The 21,646-nt window shown below is 33.4% G+C and overlaps 1 protein-coding gene across 1 annotated transcript in view; it reads left to right on the top strand.

Moving 5' to 3' along the window:
• Nucleotides 1–19,727, top strand: part of LOC119584314 — a 79,237-nt gene extending 59,510 nt beyond the window's left edge. Inside the window, exons 2-6 of the mRNA XM_037932860.1 lie at nucleotides 16,856–16,965; nucleotides 17,482–17,667; nucleotides 18,028–18,084; nucleotides 18,293–18,460; nucleotides 19,620–19,727. Coding sequence (XP_037788788.1) covers nucleotides 16,863–16,965; nucleotides 17,482–17,667; nucleotides 18,028–18,084; nucleotides 18,293–18,460; nucleotides 19,620–19,690 — 585 coding nt within the window. The 5' untranslated portion in view covers nucleotides 16,856–16,862 and the 3' untranslated portion in view covers nucleotides 19,691–19,727. The remainder of the gene's footprint in view (nucleotides 1–16,855; nucleotides 16,966–17,481; nucleotides 17,668–18,027; nucleotides 18,085–18,292; nucleotides 18,461–19,619) is intronic.
• The last annotated feature ends 1,919 nt before the right edge of the window (nucleotides 19,728–21,646 follow it).

The following is a 21,646-nucleotide window of genomic DNA, read 5'->3' as shown; positions in this document are numbered from 1 at the left end:
GATTTCGGTGTGAAAGAAAATATACTCGAGAGAGTTTGTCACTTATTCGTACATTCCACATTCTATGAATTTCAACATAAAAGCAAATATTGATTTTCTGCGTCGCTGTTTCCGCCATATCTTACATTCCACTAGTAAATTCTCAATCTGCCTTACTCGATTTCGTTCATCTTATCCTCTGAATTGCACAAATATCTTTCGACCGATTAACATCTTCCAAAACCGCTGCCTGGTATTGGCTATTCTTTCCCAGATTAGGTTAAGTCCGGATCCCCTAGTACGATCTCGCATTCTTGGAGCCTCTGTTAGATGGGTGCCGTATCCAGGGAGTATACCATTATCGTCCATTTATGCCATCAGCGTGATATGGATTTTCAGAAAGATTGGTCTGCTACGCGTGATATATTCTTTGCATACGCACCCACAGATAGATGGGGACGCTTACACGATTTCCAGTTTCAGTTCAGCCTAAGTGCTATCTTCAGGGGAACAGTTCTACTGCCTGTATCTGGCCTACAGTTGAACACCGGTTTGAATCCCCCTCCTGTTCCGCTCTCGCAGCAAAGATAATGATCATTTCCATATTGTTAATGACAATAATAACGATAATATGGTAGTGATAATCGTAAATATAATTCAAGTAATAATGATAATGGTAACCAAAATAAGAATTCCGATAAGGCTTTCCATGAGAACTGAATTAATTCAACATTTAAATGAAAGCGAGGCGTATGATATATTACTAGATGCGATGATATCAGTCTGTACGTTGATTTATGAACATACAAAAATGTTATTACTTATATTATTGTTATTATTATTATTATTATCATTATCATTATTATTATTATTATTATTACTATCATTATTATTATCATTATCATTATTATTATTATTATTATTATTATTACCACAACTACTACTTCTATTGTTATTATTATCATCATCATTATTATCATATTATCATTATAAAAATAGTAATAATAATAATAGTAATAATAATTATTATTATTATTATTATTATGAATATCATTGCCATTATCATCATTATTATATTCATCATTATAATAATAGTTATTATTATTGTTGTTATCATCATTATTAAAATTACCATTTGAATTACTATTATTATAATTTATTATTATTATTATCATTATTATTATTATTATTATTATTGTTTTTGTTGTTGTTATTATTACTATTGTTATTGTTGTTGTGTTGCTGTTATCGTTATTATCATTATTGTGATTACTGTTATTACTAGAATAATAATAATGATGATAGTAAGGATAAAAAGTTATTACTCTTTTCATTGTTACTGTTGTTGTTATCATTATTTCTATCATTATTACTATTATTATCATTATCATAATCACTATCATCATCACCATCATTATTATTATTATTGTTATTACTATCATCATTATTATTATTATTGCTATTATTATCATCATATTACCATTGTTATTATTGGTATTATTCTTAGTTTTATAATAATGATAATAATAATAATAATTATGATAATAATAATAATAATAATAATAATAATAATGATAATAATAATAAAAAAATAATAATAATAATATATTATTATTATTATTATTATTATTTATTATTATTATTATTAATATTATATATTATTATCATTATTATTATTATGATTATTATTACTACTATATATTATTATTATTATATTATTATTATTATTATTATTATTATATTATTATTATTATCATTATTATTATTATTATCATTATTATTATCATTATTATTATTATTACTATTATTATCATTGTTATTATTATTATTATCATTATTATTATTATTATCATTATTATTATTATCATTATTATTATTACTATTATTATTATTATTATTATTATTATTATTATTATGATCATCATTATTATCATAATTATTATAATGATAATTATTATTATTATCATTAATATGATAATAATTGTTATTATCATTATTATTATTATTATTATTATTATAATTATCATTATTATTTCTGTTGTTGTTGTTGCTGTTGTTATCATTATTATTATGATTAGTAGTAGTAGTAGTAGTATCATTATTATTATTATTATTATTATTGATATTATTATCATTATTTATTATTATTATTATTATTATTATTATTATTATTATCATTATTATCATTATTATTATCATTACTATTAATATTATTACTATCATTATTATTATAATTATCATTATTATTATTATTATTTATGTATTATTACTCTTATTATTGTTATAAGCATCTGTATATTGTATGCATTGTTGCAAATATGGCAGACGGGCATGCGTGGTACCGTCAAATGTCAAACGGTCTCGATCGATCAACTATCATCTTTTCGTCATAACATTAAAACCGGGGATACGGCTGAGTATAGAGAGGTTGAGTTTTTTTTTTTTTTTTTTTTTTTATCCAACTGAGGATGGAAACAGCAGATAAATGACAAAATTAAATAAAACAGCTTTCTAAATCTTAGTGAAGTGTTTATAGGATCGAAACCTCTCTCTTGACGTAAATACAACGATTCATATTTTTGTTCGGGTGTTCAAAACTGAATACTTTTGAAACACGTCATCACGATACATATAGTTTTTTCTCGTTTTTGTCTAATTTTTTTATTAAAAAAAAAACGCTGCTGGCTGAGGAGATGAAATGAAAGCTGCAGTCATGAGGTTCAAGTGTAACCGGATATCTATCGATGAAACCGCATCCCTACGCGGTATTCAACAAAGATACTTATAGAAGCCGCAGTTGTTAGCGAAATGCCTCAGTTTCATCTCTCTTTTCTCTCTCTCTCTCACTCGTTCGGTATCTAAAGATCTTGGTATCTAGTTCAGTCAATGAGCCAGATTCAGTGTATATGTTCCCGTGCTTATGAACGGTAAAATGAAATGTATTAGGTGTAAATAAACCAAATACATCACCAAATTTGCAGTTTTTGCAATTTTGGAGCATGCATAAATAGCATGACCTTAATGCTGAAAAGGCGAATAAGTGATTATTATTCTCATTTTCATTGTTAATATTAATATATGAATATTGCTTTTATCACTGTTATTTTGTTATTATTATTATTGTTGTTATTACTATTACTTTTATCATTATTAATATCATTATTATTATTATTATTATTATTATTATTGTTACTATTATTATTATTATCATTATTATCATTAACATTATTATGATTATCATTAACATTATATATCAATATTATTATATTATTGCTATTGTTATTGTTATTGTTATAACTATTACTATTATCATTATTGATATTATTGTAATTATTATTATTTATATTAGCATTATCATATCATTATTACTTTTAATAATAATAATAATATTATTATTATTATTATTATTATTATTATTATTATTATTATCATTATTATTATTATTATTTATTTATTATTATCATTTTTGCTGTCATCACTATCATTAACATTATTATGATCAACATTGTTATTGTAATAACGATCAATATTGGCAATTTTGCAAAATATAATTCTACTTGTAAAAATAAGTTTCTATTGCCGTTGCTAGTTGTTAGTCGTTGCCGTTGTTCGTTGTGATAATTTATGAATTTTATTATTATCCATAGTTATTATCACTTTTATTATTATTTATTGATGGTGTTTTGTTTTTGTCATTAATTATGTGAGAGTAAGCTGTTCTGTAGTCCAGGGGTATGCCTTGCGCCATTTGAAAGTATATAATTGTCCCACTGAACAACCTCATGAGAGTGGTAGCAGGCACAGAAGGGGTTCTAGGAATACGCGGGTGTGGTACCGTTTCTGCGGGCTTTCTCCGTATAATTTTTTTTTATCTGATTAAAAAAAAAACTAAATTAAAGCATAAACAACAGACCAAATATTAATTAAAAATAAAATAAAGCAGTAATAAATAAATGATTTCAAAAAAACTGAAAAAGGGTGTATAAAATAGTACATTAAATTTACTCTAGCGACTAAAATGGGTCGTAATATGAAAATTGCGATTATCTTTACATGACTGATTATCATTATAAAAATTAACTTCGTCCAGCTTCTAATTGATAAAAGACAACTGTCAGGACGTGACTTTTGCCTCCCTGAAGTATCAGGTTCCGTTGTTCGCTGAAGCCTCTGCAATAAAGTCATCAAAACTAGGGCTCAGTGAAACACAATATTACGTGCACCAAGTGCGGGCACCGACTGTTTTATTTCGCGGGAAATAGGGTTACACGCATGCCGTGACGTCGCGGTCGTACATCTCTATAATTACAAAAAGACGTTAAAATTCAAATAGAAAAGGAGTAAATTAAATTAAATAACGAATAATATAACGCATGGAAAGTAAAACAAAATAAAACCAAAGAAAACCTCATCCAAACGGGTATAACTACAAGAAACCTAAAACTCCCCAAAACCGTGATTAAAGATAAAAAAAGACGTGAAAGTATATCAAAGATGCGGGAGGCTGGTACACTGAAAAGTGGCTTCTCAAAGCGGGAAAGCGAGCGGGTTGCGGAATGCCCGCCGTTACGGGAATGCGGGAGGCTGCGGTGTCGAGCGCCACTCATACAGATTCTTCCCCCCGATCTGGGTCGAAGCAAACAGCGGAGATCTGGGAAAGGAAAAGCACTTGAGTCCTGACAAATCCAAGGAGTGGACAGAAGTGATAAGAGTGAACTCAATATATATAATTAAAACAGAATAGAACACAATGAAATACAAAAGTAAGGAAAACTACCAGAAGTAAAACGTAAAAAAAACAGCATCAGACTGAAGAAATAAACTGATTTTAGACTATAAAGAAAAGAGAGAAAAAAAAGACAAGCAATTAAGCAACTAAAAGAAACACAAAAACAGAAAGTAAGAATCAACCTCACAATAAATACTACAAACAGAACAGCCACAACAGAGTAGTAGATCTAGGAGCAGAACATGAAAAGCAGGTGATACTAAAATTAAATAAAAAGTAAATAAACAAAAATAAAAAAATAGTAATCCCCATACCAGTGTGGCGTTAGCCATAGGCGCACTGGTCGTGAGGTCCCTACACTGGTTATTCTCATTGACACCTATCTGTTTCAACAGTGGATGAGGATCTCGAACATGGGAAATCATTAGGGTGACTAAATGATCAGTTTTGGGGTTATCATCATCATCATCTGCTCCCTCGTTGTCATATGCATAGACAGTTCATCTGGTGGGTGGTAAAGACGCAAGTGATTAAGATGTGTACAAAGGACCTTACCAGAATCCAGGTCCTGCACTTAAAAGGACACGGGACCAAATCTGTTCAAAACTCGCGCAGGGGCCTCGCCACTTTGGCCCTAGGGGATAAGGCACCATTTCTTTATACTATACCAATTAGCCAATACCAAAGGTGAAGGTTCGTCTAGCATGCTGATTGTCGGAGTTTGAGTAAATCCCTCTGGCGTCTCTGGAAGCTATAGTGGCTGCACGTTGGGCAAGTCTCAAGTGTTCCTGAAAGTCCACATTTTCATTAAACATGGCCTCATTAGTTGAACCAACTGGGAAGTAGGTATGCCTCCCAGTGAGTAGGTAGATGGGTTCTCCAGTCGATCTGTGTAGAACAGAATTTAAAGCGAGACGTAATTCTGGCACATACTTGTGCCAGCCTCCAGGATGATCTCCTATGGCACATGCCAGAGCTGCCTTAACCACGCGATTGATGCGCTCGACTAGGCCATTGAATTGAGGGTTATATAGGATTGTGAAATGGTGGGTAGTATGGAGCATTTCTAACATTTCCTCAGACACCTGAGCTATAAACTGTCTCCTATTCTCCATCTGGATAACATGAGGAGGGCCCAAGTAAGTCACCCAGTTATGCAGAAATGCTTGATGTACTCTGGATGCTGTTGTTTCTTTCAGTGGTACTATCTGAATATAGCGAGTGTTGGTCAAGTATGGTTAGTCCCCACCTCATTGGTGCTTGTGTTAAGTCCAGGATGTCCATCAACACTTGTTCAAGAGGCTAGTTGGTGCACTGTTCTACATACTTTCGGGCCAATAAAACATGCTACAGAGATTTTCATATGTCCTGTAGATCCCTGAGTGCAAGTGGAGGGATGTGCACGGCTTGTAGGGCCGATTTGTGGAATTTCTCTGGAACACAGTTGGTAAATAATCTTGTCAAGCAGGTGTTTTAAGTGATAGAAGAGTCCATCTTTCTCTTCCAATTCTGAGAGCAGAAGGTGGTTTTCACTTTGGCACAGAGCCATCTGCCAAGAAAGCAAAGATTTCACAGAATCTAGGTTCCTGGCTTTGTTCTACTGCCAGCTCCTGAGGTGATCACTCATTAACATGAATTGCAGTAATCTGTCTTGACAAAAAATCTGGCACACAGTTCATGGGGCCTTCCTTATAATGTATCTCAGAGTCATAGAAAGACAAATTGTGAGAATACTGGGTCATGTGGAGTTTTGGTACAGTGTTTAAAGATGTGCAATAATGGACAATGATCTGTGAGAACCAAGAACCTCCACCCATCAATGGCAGGGTAGTGGGTCTTGGATCCCACAGTTTTCTGTTATATTAGGCAGTAACATGTGGTAACCCTTGGTCATCACATTGTATAAGCAATGCACCAAGGGCTATACTGCTGACATTAGCATGCAGCTCAAATTGTTGGGAGAAATCTGGCTGCCTGAGCAGCTAATACAAGCCTCCTCTTCAGCTCACTGAAGGCTTCTTGTTGTTCCTCATCCCACTTCCGGGCTGCCCCTTATTAAGGAGGTGAAGTGGGGCTGCAAAGGTTGCATATGCTTCAATGTGCTTGCAAAAGAAGCCTGTGGCCCCAGGAATCTACATACCTCCTTTACAGTCTGGGGTGCAGGGCTTTCATTTATGCCAACTATCTTGCTCTGGTCTGGTGCCACTCCTTCTTGGAATCCTTGGAAGTTGATGGTGGTGGCTGCAAAGGTGTACTTATCAGAGTTTAGCTTCAACCCTGCTGCTGCCAGAAGCTTCAGGGTCTCCTCTAGATAGAGGACCATGACCATGATGTCATCCAGATAGGCCAATGTGTAACAGCCTAAGACTGGCGACAAGATCAAATTCATACTCCTTTGAGAAGTATATGGGACTTTACTTAGACCAAAGGGGAGGCAGCAGAACTGAAATAGCTGGTACCCATCACTAAAGGCGGTCTTGGCTCGATCATCTGCGTGAACGTCAATGCTCAAAAAAACTACCTCATCGATAAGCTCATCTATACATAATCACATTTGCCTTCCGGTAATCGACAAAGAACAAGAAATCACCACTCTTCTTCCTTACCAGCACAACTGGACTAAGCCATGGTGATGAGGAGGGCTCTACAACACCAGTCTGTAGCATGCTATCACACTGCTGATAAATGATGTGACAGGTAGCTTGAGGGTACAAACTGGTGTTGCAGTCCCAGTGTCAATCCAGTGGTCTGGTCACCACCATCAAAAAGGACCTTGTAGCGTTGGAGAAGCTTCTGTAGTTCCTGATCCTGGGACTGCTCATGATTTTCCAAATTGATGACAGGTTCTTTATTTTGTGATACCTCATTTACTCTGGTGTCAACCGATGCAACAGCAGCAAGTGCCTGAGAAGGAGGTAGCTCCAAATGGTGGAGGAAGTGTCATCTTCATAGCCCAAATCAACAAGCCATGCATATGGTCGAAATTATCCTCCTCCCAGCCAAAGTCACCATCCTCCAATGAGCTCTCAAATGGGTCACGAATAGCTTCTGAGTGTGCGTCCTTAGTTGTGTATATACCTTTACCAGCTGCCACTGTTCCTAAGTACATCCCATGTTAAATGTACCACCCTTGCTGTGTCACTGACTGTCCACACAGGACACTGGCATTCTTTGGCAGTGGTAACAATGTAGGGCAGGATGAACAAAGCAGGCGCTTGGGGTATAATCATGATGTCGCCACTGGAGGGTCCAGATCTGCTAATGATGCCTTCAACAAAGCACCCAGTGTGTGGTGGGAGCTCTACCGTCTGCCAAAGATTTACTCTGCTGTTGAGAGGTCCACTGTGTGTGTACTTGGAGCATTGCTGCATCTTGTATCCCTTGGGTTTGTCAAGCCAGTAGCTTCTGCAGACACAACACTGATTTGAATAGTGGGAAAGTCAGTGTAGGCCACTAGGAATAGCTGGCCTTCAAAAATTAGACAGGCCCTGCCCTCCTCAGCATCAGATGAGAAGTTAAAGCTTGTTTGTTGGGCAAGGAGGACATCTCCAGGGAATTTTGCATCACAGACCTGGTGCCGTATTTTCAAGTTGGGGGCTAGGCAAAAAGAGGGTACCACTTTGCCAACAGTATTGAGGGGCCTGTCAGCAAACCCCTTGGGAACATGAACTGGGTCTCTACGCCGCATGGTGCCATGGGGGTCAATTAGTTGAAGGGTCCTGGGTTTGATGATCCGAACTGGTGTCAAGGAAACAGATGACAGTGTTGCCATTAAGACTTATTGGCACGAGTGGTCGGCCTGTATTTTCCTGGGGCTGTAACCACACCATTTTCTGGTCTGTTGTAGCTATCATGGTATGTGCACCCGGTTCTTATTAGCCAGTGGTATTGGGAGCAACGGACCCTGCCCTGGGCGAAAGGGACACTCTCTGGCATAGTGTTTGAACTTCAACACTGGAAACAACGCCTGTTCATAGGTGGGGAGGCAGAGGACCTTCAGGCTCGGGCACGGTATTCCATGGTATCATGTGTGGCCAGGCAATGGTATGTGCACTATTTTTCTTATTAAATCCTATTAAATCATGCAATATAACCTACCGTGAATGAACTATGCTGGACGTGATAACGGAGAGAACCACTCGTAATAGAAAGGCTGAAACTATCCCGCCGCTGATCACCAAAATATACTGTGGGAGTAAGCTACCCTGTAGCCCGGGGGGGATGCCTTGCGCAATTTGTATTTAATTGTTCTCCCATGAAGAAGGGATTAGATTCTACTGGGTATCAGCGGCTTTCTCCATATTAAAATAAATAAATAAATAAATAAAATCTAAAATAAAGCATAAACTAATTATCAAAATCTGATTTAAAATAAAATTAGGCAGTAATAATAATATAAAAAATGGGTATATAAAATAGTACATCTAATTACGATCTCCTTTACATGACTGATTATCATAATAAAAATTAAGTTCGTCCAGCTCCTAATTGATAAAACCAAGACAACTGTCAGGACGTGACTTTTGCCTCCCTGAAGTATCAGGCGGGTTCCGTTGTTCGCTGAAGTCGGCTGTAATCGTCATCAAAAATAGGGTTCAGAGAAACGTGGACCAAATGCGGGCACAAACTGTTTATTTCGCGGGAAGTAGGGTTACACGTATGCCGTAATATGCGGTCGTACATCTTTACGGTTACAAAATAAAGTAAAAAAATAATAATTTCGTAAAACAACAGTAAAAATCCTTGCACTATATCAAACAGAGAAAACCAGTCCCAAACGGTGTACTAAAGTAAACCTTATACTCCCAAAACCGTGAAAAAAAATATAAAAAAGACGTGAAAATACATCATGATGCGGGAGGAACGACAAGCGGCGGCTGGTACACTGAAAATTGCTTCTCAAGCGGGAAAGCGGCGGTTGCAGGATGCCCGCCGTTACGGAGATGCGGGAGGCTGCGGTGTCGAGCGCCACTCTTACAATTATTATTGGCATTAACATTGCTATTAATTCATCATCATTATTATTAATGTTAATATTAGTGTATCATTATCATATTGGTATCATATGGTATTGTTGTTATAATCATTATTATCAGTATTATTACTGTTTTCGTTTATTGTCATTAATACTTACTATCGTTATGATAATATAATAATGATAATAATAATAAAATTATTATTATTATTATTATTATTATTATCGTTATAATAATAATAATTATTATTATTATTATTATTATTATTATTATCATTTCTATTAGTAGTTGTTATTGTAGAAGTAGTAGTATCATTATTATCATCATTAATATCATCATCATTATTTTATTATTATTATCATTATTATTTTCATTACCATTATCATCATCATCATAATCCTCCTTATTATATGTAGTAATATCGTTATTAATAATTAGTATAATATTGGTACAATTTTATTATTATTATTATTATTATTATTGTTATTGTCGTTATTGTTATCATTATAGTTATTTTTTATTGTTATAATCATTATTTTTTTATCGTTAGTATGTGTATTATTATTGTTGTTGTTGTTAATGTTATTATTATTATCATTATTGATATTATTATCATCATTATTTATTATTATCATTGTTATTAATATTATCACTATCAATATTATAATTATTATAATTATTATTATTATTATTATTATTATTATTATTATTTTATCATTATTATTTTACTATTATCATTATCATTCTTATCATTATTATTGTTGTTATATCATTATCAGTTTGATAGAATGAAAGTAATATAATAGTAATAATGATAATAGTTAGTTAATGTAGATATATTAAAGCTATCGTAATTATTATCATTATTATTATTGTAATGATGGTGATGGTGATTTTTATTATTGGTGTATTATTATTTGTATTATTATTATTATTTATTATTATTATTATTATTATATATTGTTGTTGTTGTTGTTGTTGTTGTTGTTTTGTTTTGTTATTATTATTATTGTTATTATTATTATCATTATTATTATTATTATTATTATTATTATTATTATTATTATTATTATATTATCACCATCATCATTATCATCACCATCATCATCATCATCATCATCATCATCATCATCATCCATCATCATCATCATCATCATCATCACCATCATCATCACCATTGTTATCATTACTATTATTATCATTGTTGTTGTTATTATTATTATACTACTGCTGCTACTACTACAACTATCATTAATATATTATTATATTATATCATTCTTAGTATCGTAGTAGCATCAGTATTATAATCATCATTATCATCACCATTATTATCATTATCATCACCATCATTATATCATCTTCATCTTCACCATCACCGTCACCATCATCATCATTATCACCATCAATGTCATCATCATCACATCAACATCATCATCAGAATCACCATCACCATCACCATCACCATCATCATCACCGCCATCAATATTAATCATCATCCTCAACAACAAAACGCCACATTATTATCACCATTATCGTTATTTCTAGGATAATCAACCGTCTTTGATGTAATTATTATCTTGTTCCCGTTATCATGATCAGAAAACACAATAATAATAGATGCAGCATCGTTTTTCATGTTATTATTTGTAATCAAATCCTTATAGAATAACCAGCTATTGACTCATTTTGACGCCATATAACATTAATAACATCAACTCTAATACACACAATACCAGATTTTGAAAAATTGTGATGAATATATCACAAGCAATATTACAATCAAAAATGATTTATTTAAGAACATATGAAGAAGGCTTTTGATGAATAAAGTCATTCTAAAACACATCCCCTCGGTAATAATTCTAACGATAATAGAGTATCAAAATGATTTATGTTTGAAGGACTGAAAAAAGCAAACGAGTAATTGTTTTTGAAAGATCACTGATAAATGGATTTTTAAAAAGGACGTTTAAAATAAAATTAATTTTTGAAACACAATATACCATAAAATAATGTAATCATGGGAACTATCCAACTGAAAACATTGATTCATTTCTTTAGAAGTAAAATAGCAGATAGTAAGTAGGTTTTAAAAAAAAAAAATTTGAAGTGATTTACAAGCAAATATCTTTCTAAAAATGTTCTGAAACATCTATATTCCATCACCAGTATTTTCCTTAGATTGCAGATAGTCCAAAAAATATATTTGAATCGCAATAAACTAGCGAATAGCAAATAGGGAATTACCCTCCTCCCCCATTCAACCCAGGTGCGTTCGTGTGCCTTTCGCTAACTTTGACTTTGGTTTCGTTAGATTCCCCTTTTGTTGGTAAGTGAATTTATATACGACTTTATTTTGATAATTTTGATCATTCGGATACTTTTTTTTTTCATTTGCATATTTCATATTATTTTTTAGGCTTAAACTTATACACGTTTATTCAGAGCTTTGGCATTTGGGAGGAAAAAGGCTGATGAGCCGGTCACGGGTTGAGACGTCGGGGGTTTTTTTCGGGGGTGGAATTTAAACTTTTCCTCTCGTGGTTTTTTCTCTAATTTCCACTTCATTTTCTGCAATTTATCTTCATTTCCCCACCGGTGGACGTCCACGAGGTGCTTCCTGTCCGTCCGTGAAAGGGGGAAGAGGTAGTTATACTGGTTTTAGTGAAAATGATTCATAATATTTTATAGTTCTCAGAGTAAACAAAGTCCAAAAAAAAAATAAGATCTAACCCCTTGTTAATTTTTGTATTTTTTTTTTTTTTTCTTTATTTGGGTCGTTTTTGAGTGCTTTATATAGCTGTTAGTTCGTGGGGTATTGGTGTATGGTTCAGAAGGGGCAGAAATAGGGGAAAAATAGATTTACTAAGAATAATCTCTCGAGGGAAAGGGAAATTTCAGGGAAAATAATTTTGTGATTATTATTTTTCTTTTTTCTTTTTTCTTTTTAATTTGTCGCTTGTTTCTTTTTTTGTGTCAGTGTTGTGGGGCTAGGCTTGGCGTTCCAAGCTTACTTTCTGTGGTTTTATAATTAGAAAATTTTTTTTGTTCACAGTACATAACACACCATACGGTATTTAAAATTTAAAGAAAAAGGTTAATGTTACTGAGGAGTGACGCACAAATAGAGGGAAAAGACACTGCCAACAACACAGGGACAGCTGCTCCAGCCGCATATTTGCCACGAAATGAGAAAAACCCCCGCAGAACATTGGACCCCAACCGCACCCACAGACAGCCATTCTTGATCTTGCATTTTCTGTAAGTTGCTAAAAAGGGTTGGTAAGTTTGGGGGGGCTTGCTCCTCCGGGACTCCCGTGGAAAGGAACTGGGGGCCCTACCACGTACTCACCCAGAGCATCACAACGTGAAAACTGTAATTGAGTATCATGCTGTGACCACGGCGGCTCAGACTGAACCTACCGTTAAAGAAGAGAGAATGATACCCTGGTTTTTTTGGGCTTTTCTCTGGAGGTAGTTGTTCTCTCGGTATCAAATTCCACGAGTTATTCAAGATAAAGTGACAAGTACTAATGTTTTGAAATAATACACCGCACTGATGCTTCTGACCAATAGAAAAAGAGAGAGGGTAGATGGATGCCCCATTCGGTGGGTCTACCCTAATAGGTTTCCAAAGGAAAGTAAAGGACTCCATTTTCCAAGAGCCGTCAAAAACCCGACAGACTTCCTTCATGTATATTTGACAACACAGGAGTCCCTTCTTGATTGAGAGTAAATGCCTATTTAATCTGCATGCCATGTCATGTCAGAATAATTACAAAGGGGGTTTTGCTCTCTCTAAGGAGTGGGGTGCAGAGGATTATTGGATTTGCAGGTCCTATATTTGTGGACTCCCGACAAGTACCCCTTTGGTTTTTCAATTGGGTTGCTGTTGAAATTTTGTTAAATAAATTTTTTTTTACAGCCAAAAACAGATTTTTTCTACTTTAGTTTTTTTCTTTTCCCCCCATATTTACTGTACATGTTTGTTTATTGCTATAGGCATTTTAAATTTTACATATATATATATATATATATATATATATATATAAATATTAAAATTTTTATAATAATATTTTATATATATATAATATAATATATAAATATATATATAGAAATATATATATAAATATAATAAAAATATATAAATCACATATATATAATCATATATATTAAATATATATATATATAAATATATATATCATAAATAATATTATATATATAAATATTATATCAAATTATATTCTATATATATAGTATTATATATAAATATATTATATATATAATATATATTATATAACTATATTAAATATATATCTAATATATTATATATAATATATCTATATAATATATATTATATATAAATATATATATTATATATAATATATATATATATAAATATATATATACTCTAATATATAATCTATATTAATATCTATATATATATATAACTTATATAAATACAATATCTTACTTATATAAATATATAAATATATATTAGTAATATATATATATATACTATTAATTATCATATATTTAAAATATATATATATAGTATAAAATATATTATATATAATATATTATATTAATTATATATTATAAATATATATATATATCAATATTTTATATATCCCATATAATATTATATATATATTAATAAATATATATATTATTATATAAAATTATATTATATAAACTATATATTATATATTTATATATATATAGTATAAAAATATATATCTATATATATATATATATTTCTAATATATATATATATTATATATATATATATAATATAATATTATATATATTATTAATATATTTTATATCTATATATATTATATAGTATTTTTAAAATTAAAAATATTTTATATATATATTATAATTATTATTAATATATATATAATAGATTTTATAAATTTTTTTTTTTTTTTTTTTTTTTTTTTTTTTTTTTTTTTTTTTTTTTTTTTTTTTTTTTTTTTTTTTTTTTTTTTTTTTTATATATATTTAATTTAAATAATATATATATATATAAAAAATAAATAGATTAAAAAAATATATATATATAATATATAATAATCTATATATTTCATTAATATAATATAAATATCTAAAAATATCATAATTTTTTTTAGTTTTAAAAAATTTTCATGGTTCAGAAGGTGACAGAAATACGGGGAAAAATAGTTTAGCCGTAAGAATATAATCTCTTCGAGGAAGAATTGCAAAGGGAATATAATTTTTATTTGATATTATTTTTTCTTTTTATTTTTCTTCTTTTTCTTTTTAATTGTCAACGCTTAGTGTCTTTTTTCCTTTTTCTTCTTTTTTGTTGTCTGTGGTGTGGGGCTAGGCTTTATGGCGTTCCAAGACTTTACTTTCTGTGGTTTTATAATTAGAAATGTGTTTTTGTTCACAAGGCACAATAAACACACCCTATCGGTATTTAAATTAACGAAATATGGTTAATGTTACTGAGAGGACGCACAAATAATAGAGGGGAATAGACATTCCAACAAACACAGGCACAGCGGCTCCAGCCGCATATTTGCCACGAAATGAAGAAAGAAAACCTCCGCCGAACATTGGACCCCAGACCAGCACCCACAGACAGCCATTCTTGATCTCGGGCATATTTGTAAGTTGGCACAAAATGCTAATAAGGTGTGGTTAAGGTGGGTAGGCTTGCTCCTCCTTTCTTGGAAATAAATTAGGAGGTAGGGAAGGTTAGGTTTGGATTTTGGGGTTCATATGATACCCTGGTTTTTTGGACTTTGTCTCTTCTGGAAGGTAGGTGTTACTCCTCGCATCAAATTCCAGAGTATGTCCAAGATAAAAGTCACAAGTTACTAATGTATAGAAATCAATACAGCCGCACTGATTGCTTCTGACCAAGTAGAACAAGAGAGTATCGAGGAGGGTGAGAATGATGCTCCACAAAAAAATTTTCATTCGGTGCATTACCCTAAATAGGTTTCCAAAGGAACGTAATGGACTCCATTTCCCAAGAGCCCGTCAAAACCTGACCGACTTCCTTCATGTCATATTTGACAAACACAGGAGTCCCTTCCTGATTGAGAGTAAATGCCTATTTAATCCGCATGCATGTCATAGTTCAGAATAATTACAAAAGGGGGTGTTTGCTCTCTCGTAAGGAGTGGGTGTCGCAGAGGATTATTGGATTTGCACGGTCTATAATTTGTGGACTCTTGACAAGTAACCTTGGTTTTCAAATGCTTGATGTTGTTTGATTGCGTTAAATAATTGGTTTACAGCCCAATTAACAGCTTTTCTTTTTCTAGCATTTAGTGTTTATTGTTTTTCCTCCATATTACTGTACATGCTTGTTTATTGCTATAGGCATTTAATTCTACATTTTTTTTTATTCTGTTCAATCCTTTTCTCATTTTCTCTCTAAGCAGCAATTTTCATCATATAAACATTTATACATTCATATTTATTTTCTTCTGTGCAATACATCTGAACTTGATTCAGAAGTAATCGTCTTAAGGTTATGAAATGTGACTGCAAGTGAATTTCTTGTTCACAGTTATAAAGTTATGAACTCTGTTCTCTTTAGTTTATTTTTTTACTGCATTTCTCCTATCTAATAAACCTTTGCCTTTTAGATCTGACATATTTTGTGCCAAATTTAAGATTATTAAACTTAATACTTATGAGGTTCATTTCATTTTTATTGCCATGAAGCATAAGGGAAAAATATACAACTGACAGTATTTGTTACTGAGAGCAGCACACCCTCCAGAATGCCAAATCTAACCTTTCCTGTCTTCTATTTATTCCCTAGACAGGGGGCAACTCCCCCCCCCCCATTAGCACTTCATGCCAAATTAGGAAAAAGTGACAATTAAGATCTCTGCGCTGTATGAGGGAGGGTTTTGTGTTCTTTTGTGGGACTTAGACTACTGAACGTGAATATGCAGCAAGCCTATTTTCGTATTTCAACCAGTAAATAAATAGGAGGCCGCTGCAGCTGTATCTGTATTGTTTATTACTCTATTACACTATAAGATGATAGTGGCCATTTCCCTCTATCTTTGTGCATTGCTCTTGGTATCATTAACCTAATTAATTTTTGGTTGTGTCATTATATCTCAAATTACTTTAACTTGTTTTTGAAACCAGTCATTTACATTTAAAATGATTCCAGATTCATCATGTCGACCTCCATAGCACCAGTAATTGACCAGGAAAATTCCATTGCTCAGCGTGGAGCAAAGGTGAAGACGCATGTTGGACTGGGAGTTCATAATGCACAAGGCAAGTTCAAAGGTTGTTTTTCTTTGTTGCTCAGTGTCTCGGTAGTGTTGAAGAGTAGGGCACTAAGCGTTACTGCATTTTGCACTTACAGGGGGGGGGGGGGAGTAGCAAAGCATAGGTTTTTATGCATGTATTCTTAGGTGTATTAGCATAAGTTGGTAAAATGGGTCTGTTTTTGTTTGTGTGTATTGTGCTGTGGGAGCCTGTTCCAGTCATGAATGGTGCATGGAAAGTATGAATTTGTATTTGCGTGTTATTTTGCATGCTTCTTCTAGCTTCTCTCCTTTCTCTTCATCCTCCTCCTCTTTTGCTTTCCCCATTAATTCTGAAACTTTTAAAATAAAAAACAACAAAACTTCATACATTGCAATATTGATTTCATTTGCAGTTAAGAATGTGTAATACAGTGTGTGAATAACAATCTTGACTATTTTATTTCCTCTTGACTATTTTATTTCCTCTCTCTCTGTCTCTCCATCTCTCTTTTTATATTACTCAAATAATTTATCTGAACAGGAACATCACAAGGTCTGGCAGTTCACAATCAGAAGAAATTCAACCAGACATCTACCATATCTCACATGAAGCCCCGTTCTTTTGGAGACATCAGCAACCGCATCGGCCAAGTGAGTGAGGGTGTTCCTGGCAGTTCAGTGAAGAAGACACAAAAGCAGGGTTACTTACCCACCGTTGAAGTTAGAAATAGTTCTGATTTTCTCCTTACGCGGGTCATTTGTTATATACGAAACCTTACTTACTCCGCCTTTTTTTGTTCTAGCTTTTTTTTTTTTTTTACAGAGGGTTAGAAATCAACCATTTAAAAAAAATCCCTATGGTGCTGCACATAGAATTCATAATATGAACTGAAATGCAAACTTCCCTTTGCCATTTAATATCCTTAAAGGTCATGCAGGCATACCTATGTCTAATTGAATTAATGTGTTCACTTATAACCTTGTGATATTCAATCTGGGCTGATAAGAGTTCCACTTAAATTGATGTGTATGAAATTTTCTCTGTAAACCAGTGATTATTCTTGATGTTTCACGGCATTAATTTGACACAAATCTGATACAGATCTGGAGCCCGAATTCTTCCCAGAAATCAAGGAAAAGGAAGGTGAGAATGGCTGATTTGGGCAGTTTAGTCTGATGCTTTTATGTTCTTGGTTACCTTACTTAGCATGTAACAATTTAATTGATTTCTCATTTTTTCCATTCATATATATTTTGATTTTTATCGTAGTTCATTATTTTCTTTTTGCAGTATTGTCAATATAAGAGTAATTGTATATAATCACAATAATTTGTTTACCCACTTTCCCCAGATTACTCAGACATCTTCCCAGCCTCTCTTAACTTGTCAGACCAACACATCAACAAGCTCGTCAGATTCTGGGAGGTGTGCAGACGACCCGAGATGAGCGCACTCTCTCTTAACAAGATCCCCAAATTCACACCCGAGGTTCATTCTCTCTCATGGCCTACGATGAGAGGTTTAGGGTTTTAGGATTGTTGTCAATATGTCTTCATCCCAGTACTGCTCGTTAAATGTAGTGCCACTGTAGTATTGGTTTCTGAAATGCCTTGGTTCGTGTCCCAGAGGGGCAGGTCGCCAAGTAGTCAATTAGTTGACCTCGTAACCTCGCCTGGATTTCGCCTTTCATCAATTTATTTTTAGGGAAAAATTATTTTTTATTACTACAATCAATATCAATGATATACTATGTCAGAAATAGAAATATAATTATAACATGTGATCGGCATTAACTAATTAATAATACAAGATTGAAATACTTCCAAACACTGTAGGGAACGGGTTAAACAAAGTTGAGTAGTGTATTAATAATCTGCCTCATTGATGACTAACATGTAGAGCAATCTGTATAAAGAACATAATAAACAACACGCGGGGGCAGCATTTAAGACATGCCATCCTCGGGGGAATCAATCAGACCTAAAGAATTTATCTTTCTTTCTATTTCTCCTCTTCTTTTACTCTTTCTATCTTTCTCTCTTTCTTTCCTCTTCTCTCTCTTTCTTTCTCTTTTCTTCCTTCTTTTCTCTCTTCTTTTTCCTCTCTTTCTTTCTATCTTTCTCTCCCTCTTTATCTCTTTCTTCTCTTTTCTCTCTTTCTTTCTCTTGCTATTTCTCTTTCTCTCTCTTTCTCTCTCTTTCATTTCTCTCTTTCTTTCTCTTTCTCTTTTCTTTCTCTTTCTCATCGTTCACTCTCTGTCTCTCTCTCTTTTCTCTCTCTTTCTTTTCTCTTCTCTCTCTGATCTTCTCATCCTATCTCCTCTCTTTCTCTCTCTCTCTCTCTCTCTCTCTCTCTCTGTTTTTTTTTTTCTTTCTTTCTTACTGTTCTCCCCTTTTTCCGTCATCCGAGTTACTTCATTTACTCATTAGGTTTCAACTGGCTAGAGGCAATGATTTTAAAATGCATTCCATTAGTTTGGTGGATTCTTTTTATTACATTTTGGTTTGTAAGGATCATATTTTAAAAGGAATCACAATCAGTAGTTGGGCATAGTTATTATTAATAACTATAGTATTTATTTATTATATCCATTACTCTCATGACCAAAGAATCTGATTATTAAAAAAGGTATATAATGTAAACCTGTGTTTCTCATATGACACTCTGTTCATCCACAGAGCCCAAAAAAGAGGTCAACCTGGAACCAGTGATGGGGGAAATGTTTGACCTTCCTCCGTCATGGGAATAAACATGGCCAGAGGCTGGTTACACACATTCATCTTTTCTTAATGAGTTTTTTTTCCCTCATGGCATCTTTATTCAGTTTATAATAAATGTAACAAAATTGATGCCTTTATATATGTTTTCTCTTGTTTTTATAGTTTTTTCTTTAAGGACTAGGCCAACTCCCTTGTGGAAAATTAAAGTAGTGGTGTTTACCTTTTCCTGCATTTTTCATTAGTGTATATGTATTTATCTGTGATACTCTTTTCCAAAACTTTTCCATTAGCATAAGTGCACTTGAAATATTTTATAGTCTGATGAAAGAAGTCGATACATCACATTGTAGCTGAAGTGTGTAAGCATGCATTTTTTTTTACAATTGTATACACTTTGATTAAAGGACTTTTTTTTTTTTTATATCTACCAATGGCTTTTTCCTTTTTAATAAAGTCCAAAGAAAAATATATATGACCTGTAAGTTTTATTCCCCTTGAGCTCTTTACTTCCTATCAGTTTGTTTTCAGGAAATATATTTTATTGTACAGCAAAATCCTAGTAAACTAGACTATGCAGTGTTGTATTTTGAGTATTTAGATATTGATGCTTTTATTGTGCATTCAAAATATTTTGTGATGTAAATTGGAGAATTTTTTTTTTTTTCTTAAATTATATATTTTTATGTACTAACACTAAGAAGCTATATGCTTAAATGTTATTGTGTACAGTCAGAATGAAAGTGACATTTAGTAAAGCATAAGCCAAAGTGCAAAATATCTAGTACTGTGATTTCCAAACTGCAAGGTAGGAAAACATGAGACCAAATAGCTCAATAATGCAAGGAAGTAAATAAATACAAACACTCAAGTGTAAATGTTAGAATTATTCTTAAATAATAGGTTTTTTTTGTGTAAAGGAAAACGTACTAGTTTACCCCATCCTGATAACTTTCTGGTGTTATAGGATGGAGGATTTATTAAATGTCAAGGGTAGAGCATTGTGCAGAAATGTCTGGGAACCATCAGTTTTGTGCAATACATACTTTACATGAATGGGTTGTCAATAGCATGATTCACCAACTAACACTGCATTTCTGTCCCCCCAATCCCTTGCCCGTTGTTGTCATGAGGGAGGGGAGCTTAGGAGAGATTAGGAGCTTAGGACGGAGAAAGCATGGGACCCAATGCTGGGATCTCCACTGACTTGGGAATCAGCCCTAGACTGACTAATTGTGCATGCGGACTTTTTTCCCTTTGCTTTTTTTTTTGTTTGTCACTTCCCAAATCCTTCCTAATATACCCCCGTTAAATATGGTGAGAGCTTGCTTGTTGCTCTGAAAGGATGGAAAGGCTGACTTTGTGCCAGTCCCCTACGAATGGACTGAGGGAAGACTACCATGGCACATGGTATTTACCACTCCTCCTGTTTTAAGTGTCCCTATCCTTACACCTCAAGGGGGGGGGGATCCTAGGGGATGGACCTGTCTTCTTCTCCCAAACAAAACTCCAGGCTTACCATAGCCCCAATATAATGAAGATGTTCTACCCTTTTATTAGAAGCAATGAAGCTTGGCCCCTTTAACCCAAATAGCCCCCCCACCAGTTCTCAAACTCTACTGGTTCCCTGTCCCCGGATCTCCTTTGACCATGGCTCGTCGAACTTTACTTAGAACACTGCGACTAACTACCCCCCCCCCCCCACCCACCCCTCAAAGTTTGGCGGCCTACTAGCCATTATTCCACCCAAGTCAGACTCAATTCCAGGAGACCTTTCCCTACTTCTACTCCCACCAAAAGCTCAACTTCGTCACCATTACCCCCGTAACTTTCATTAACTACCCCATCCTCCTTTATTACTACTTTACAGCCTTGTTGTCCACCTCCCTCAACACTACTCCCTCTTCCACATGCCCCTGTCCTTCTACAACCCACCATCTCTTACAAATATCTTAAAATACTTATTTAGCCCAGCCAAATGGGGATCT

The sequence above is a fragment of the Penaeus monodon genome, chromosome 18 (assembly GCF_015228065.2).
Source record: "Penaeus monodon isolate SGIC_2016 chromosome 18, NSTDA_Pmon_1, whole genome shotgun sequence".
Lineage (NCBI taxonomy): Eukaryota > Metazoa > Arthropoda > Malacostraca > Decapoda > Penaeidae > Penaeus > Penaeus monodon.
This window is presented reverse-complemented; position numbering and strand designations above follow the sequence as displayed.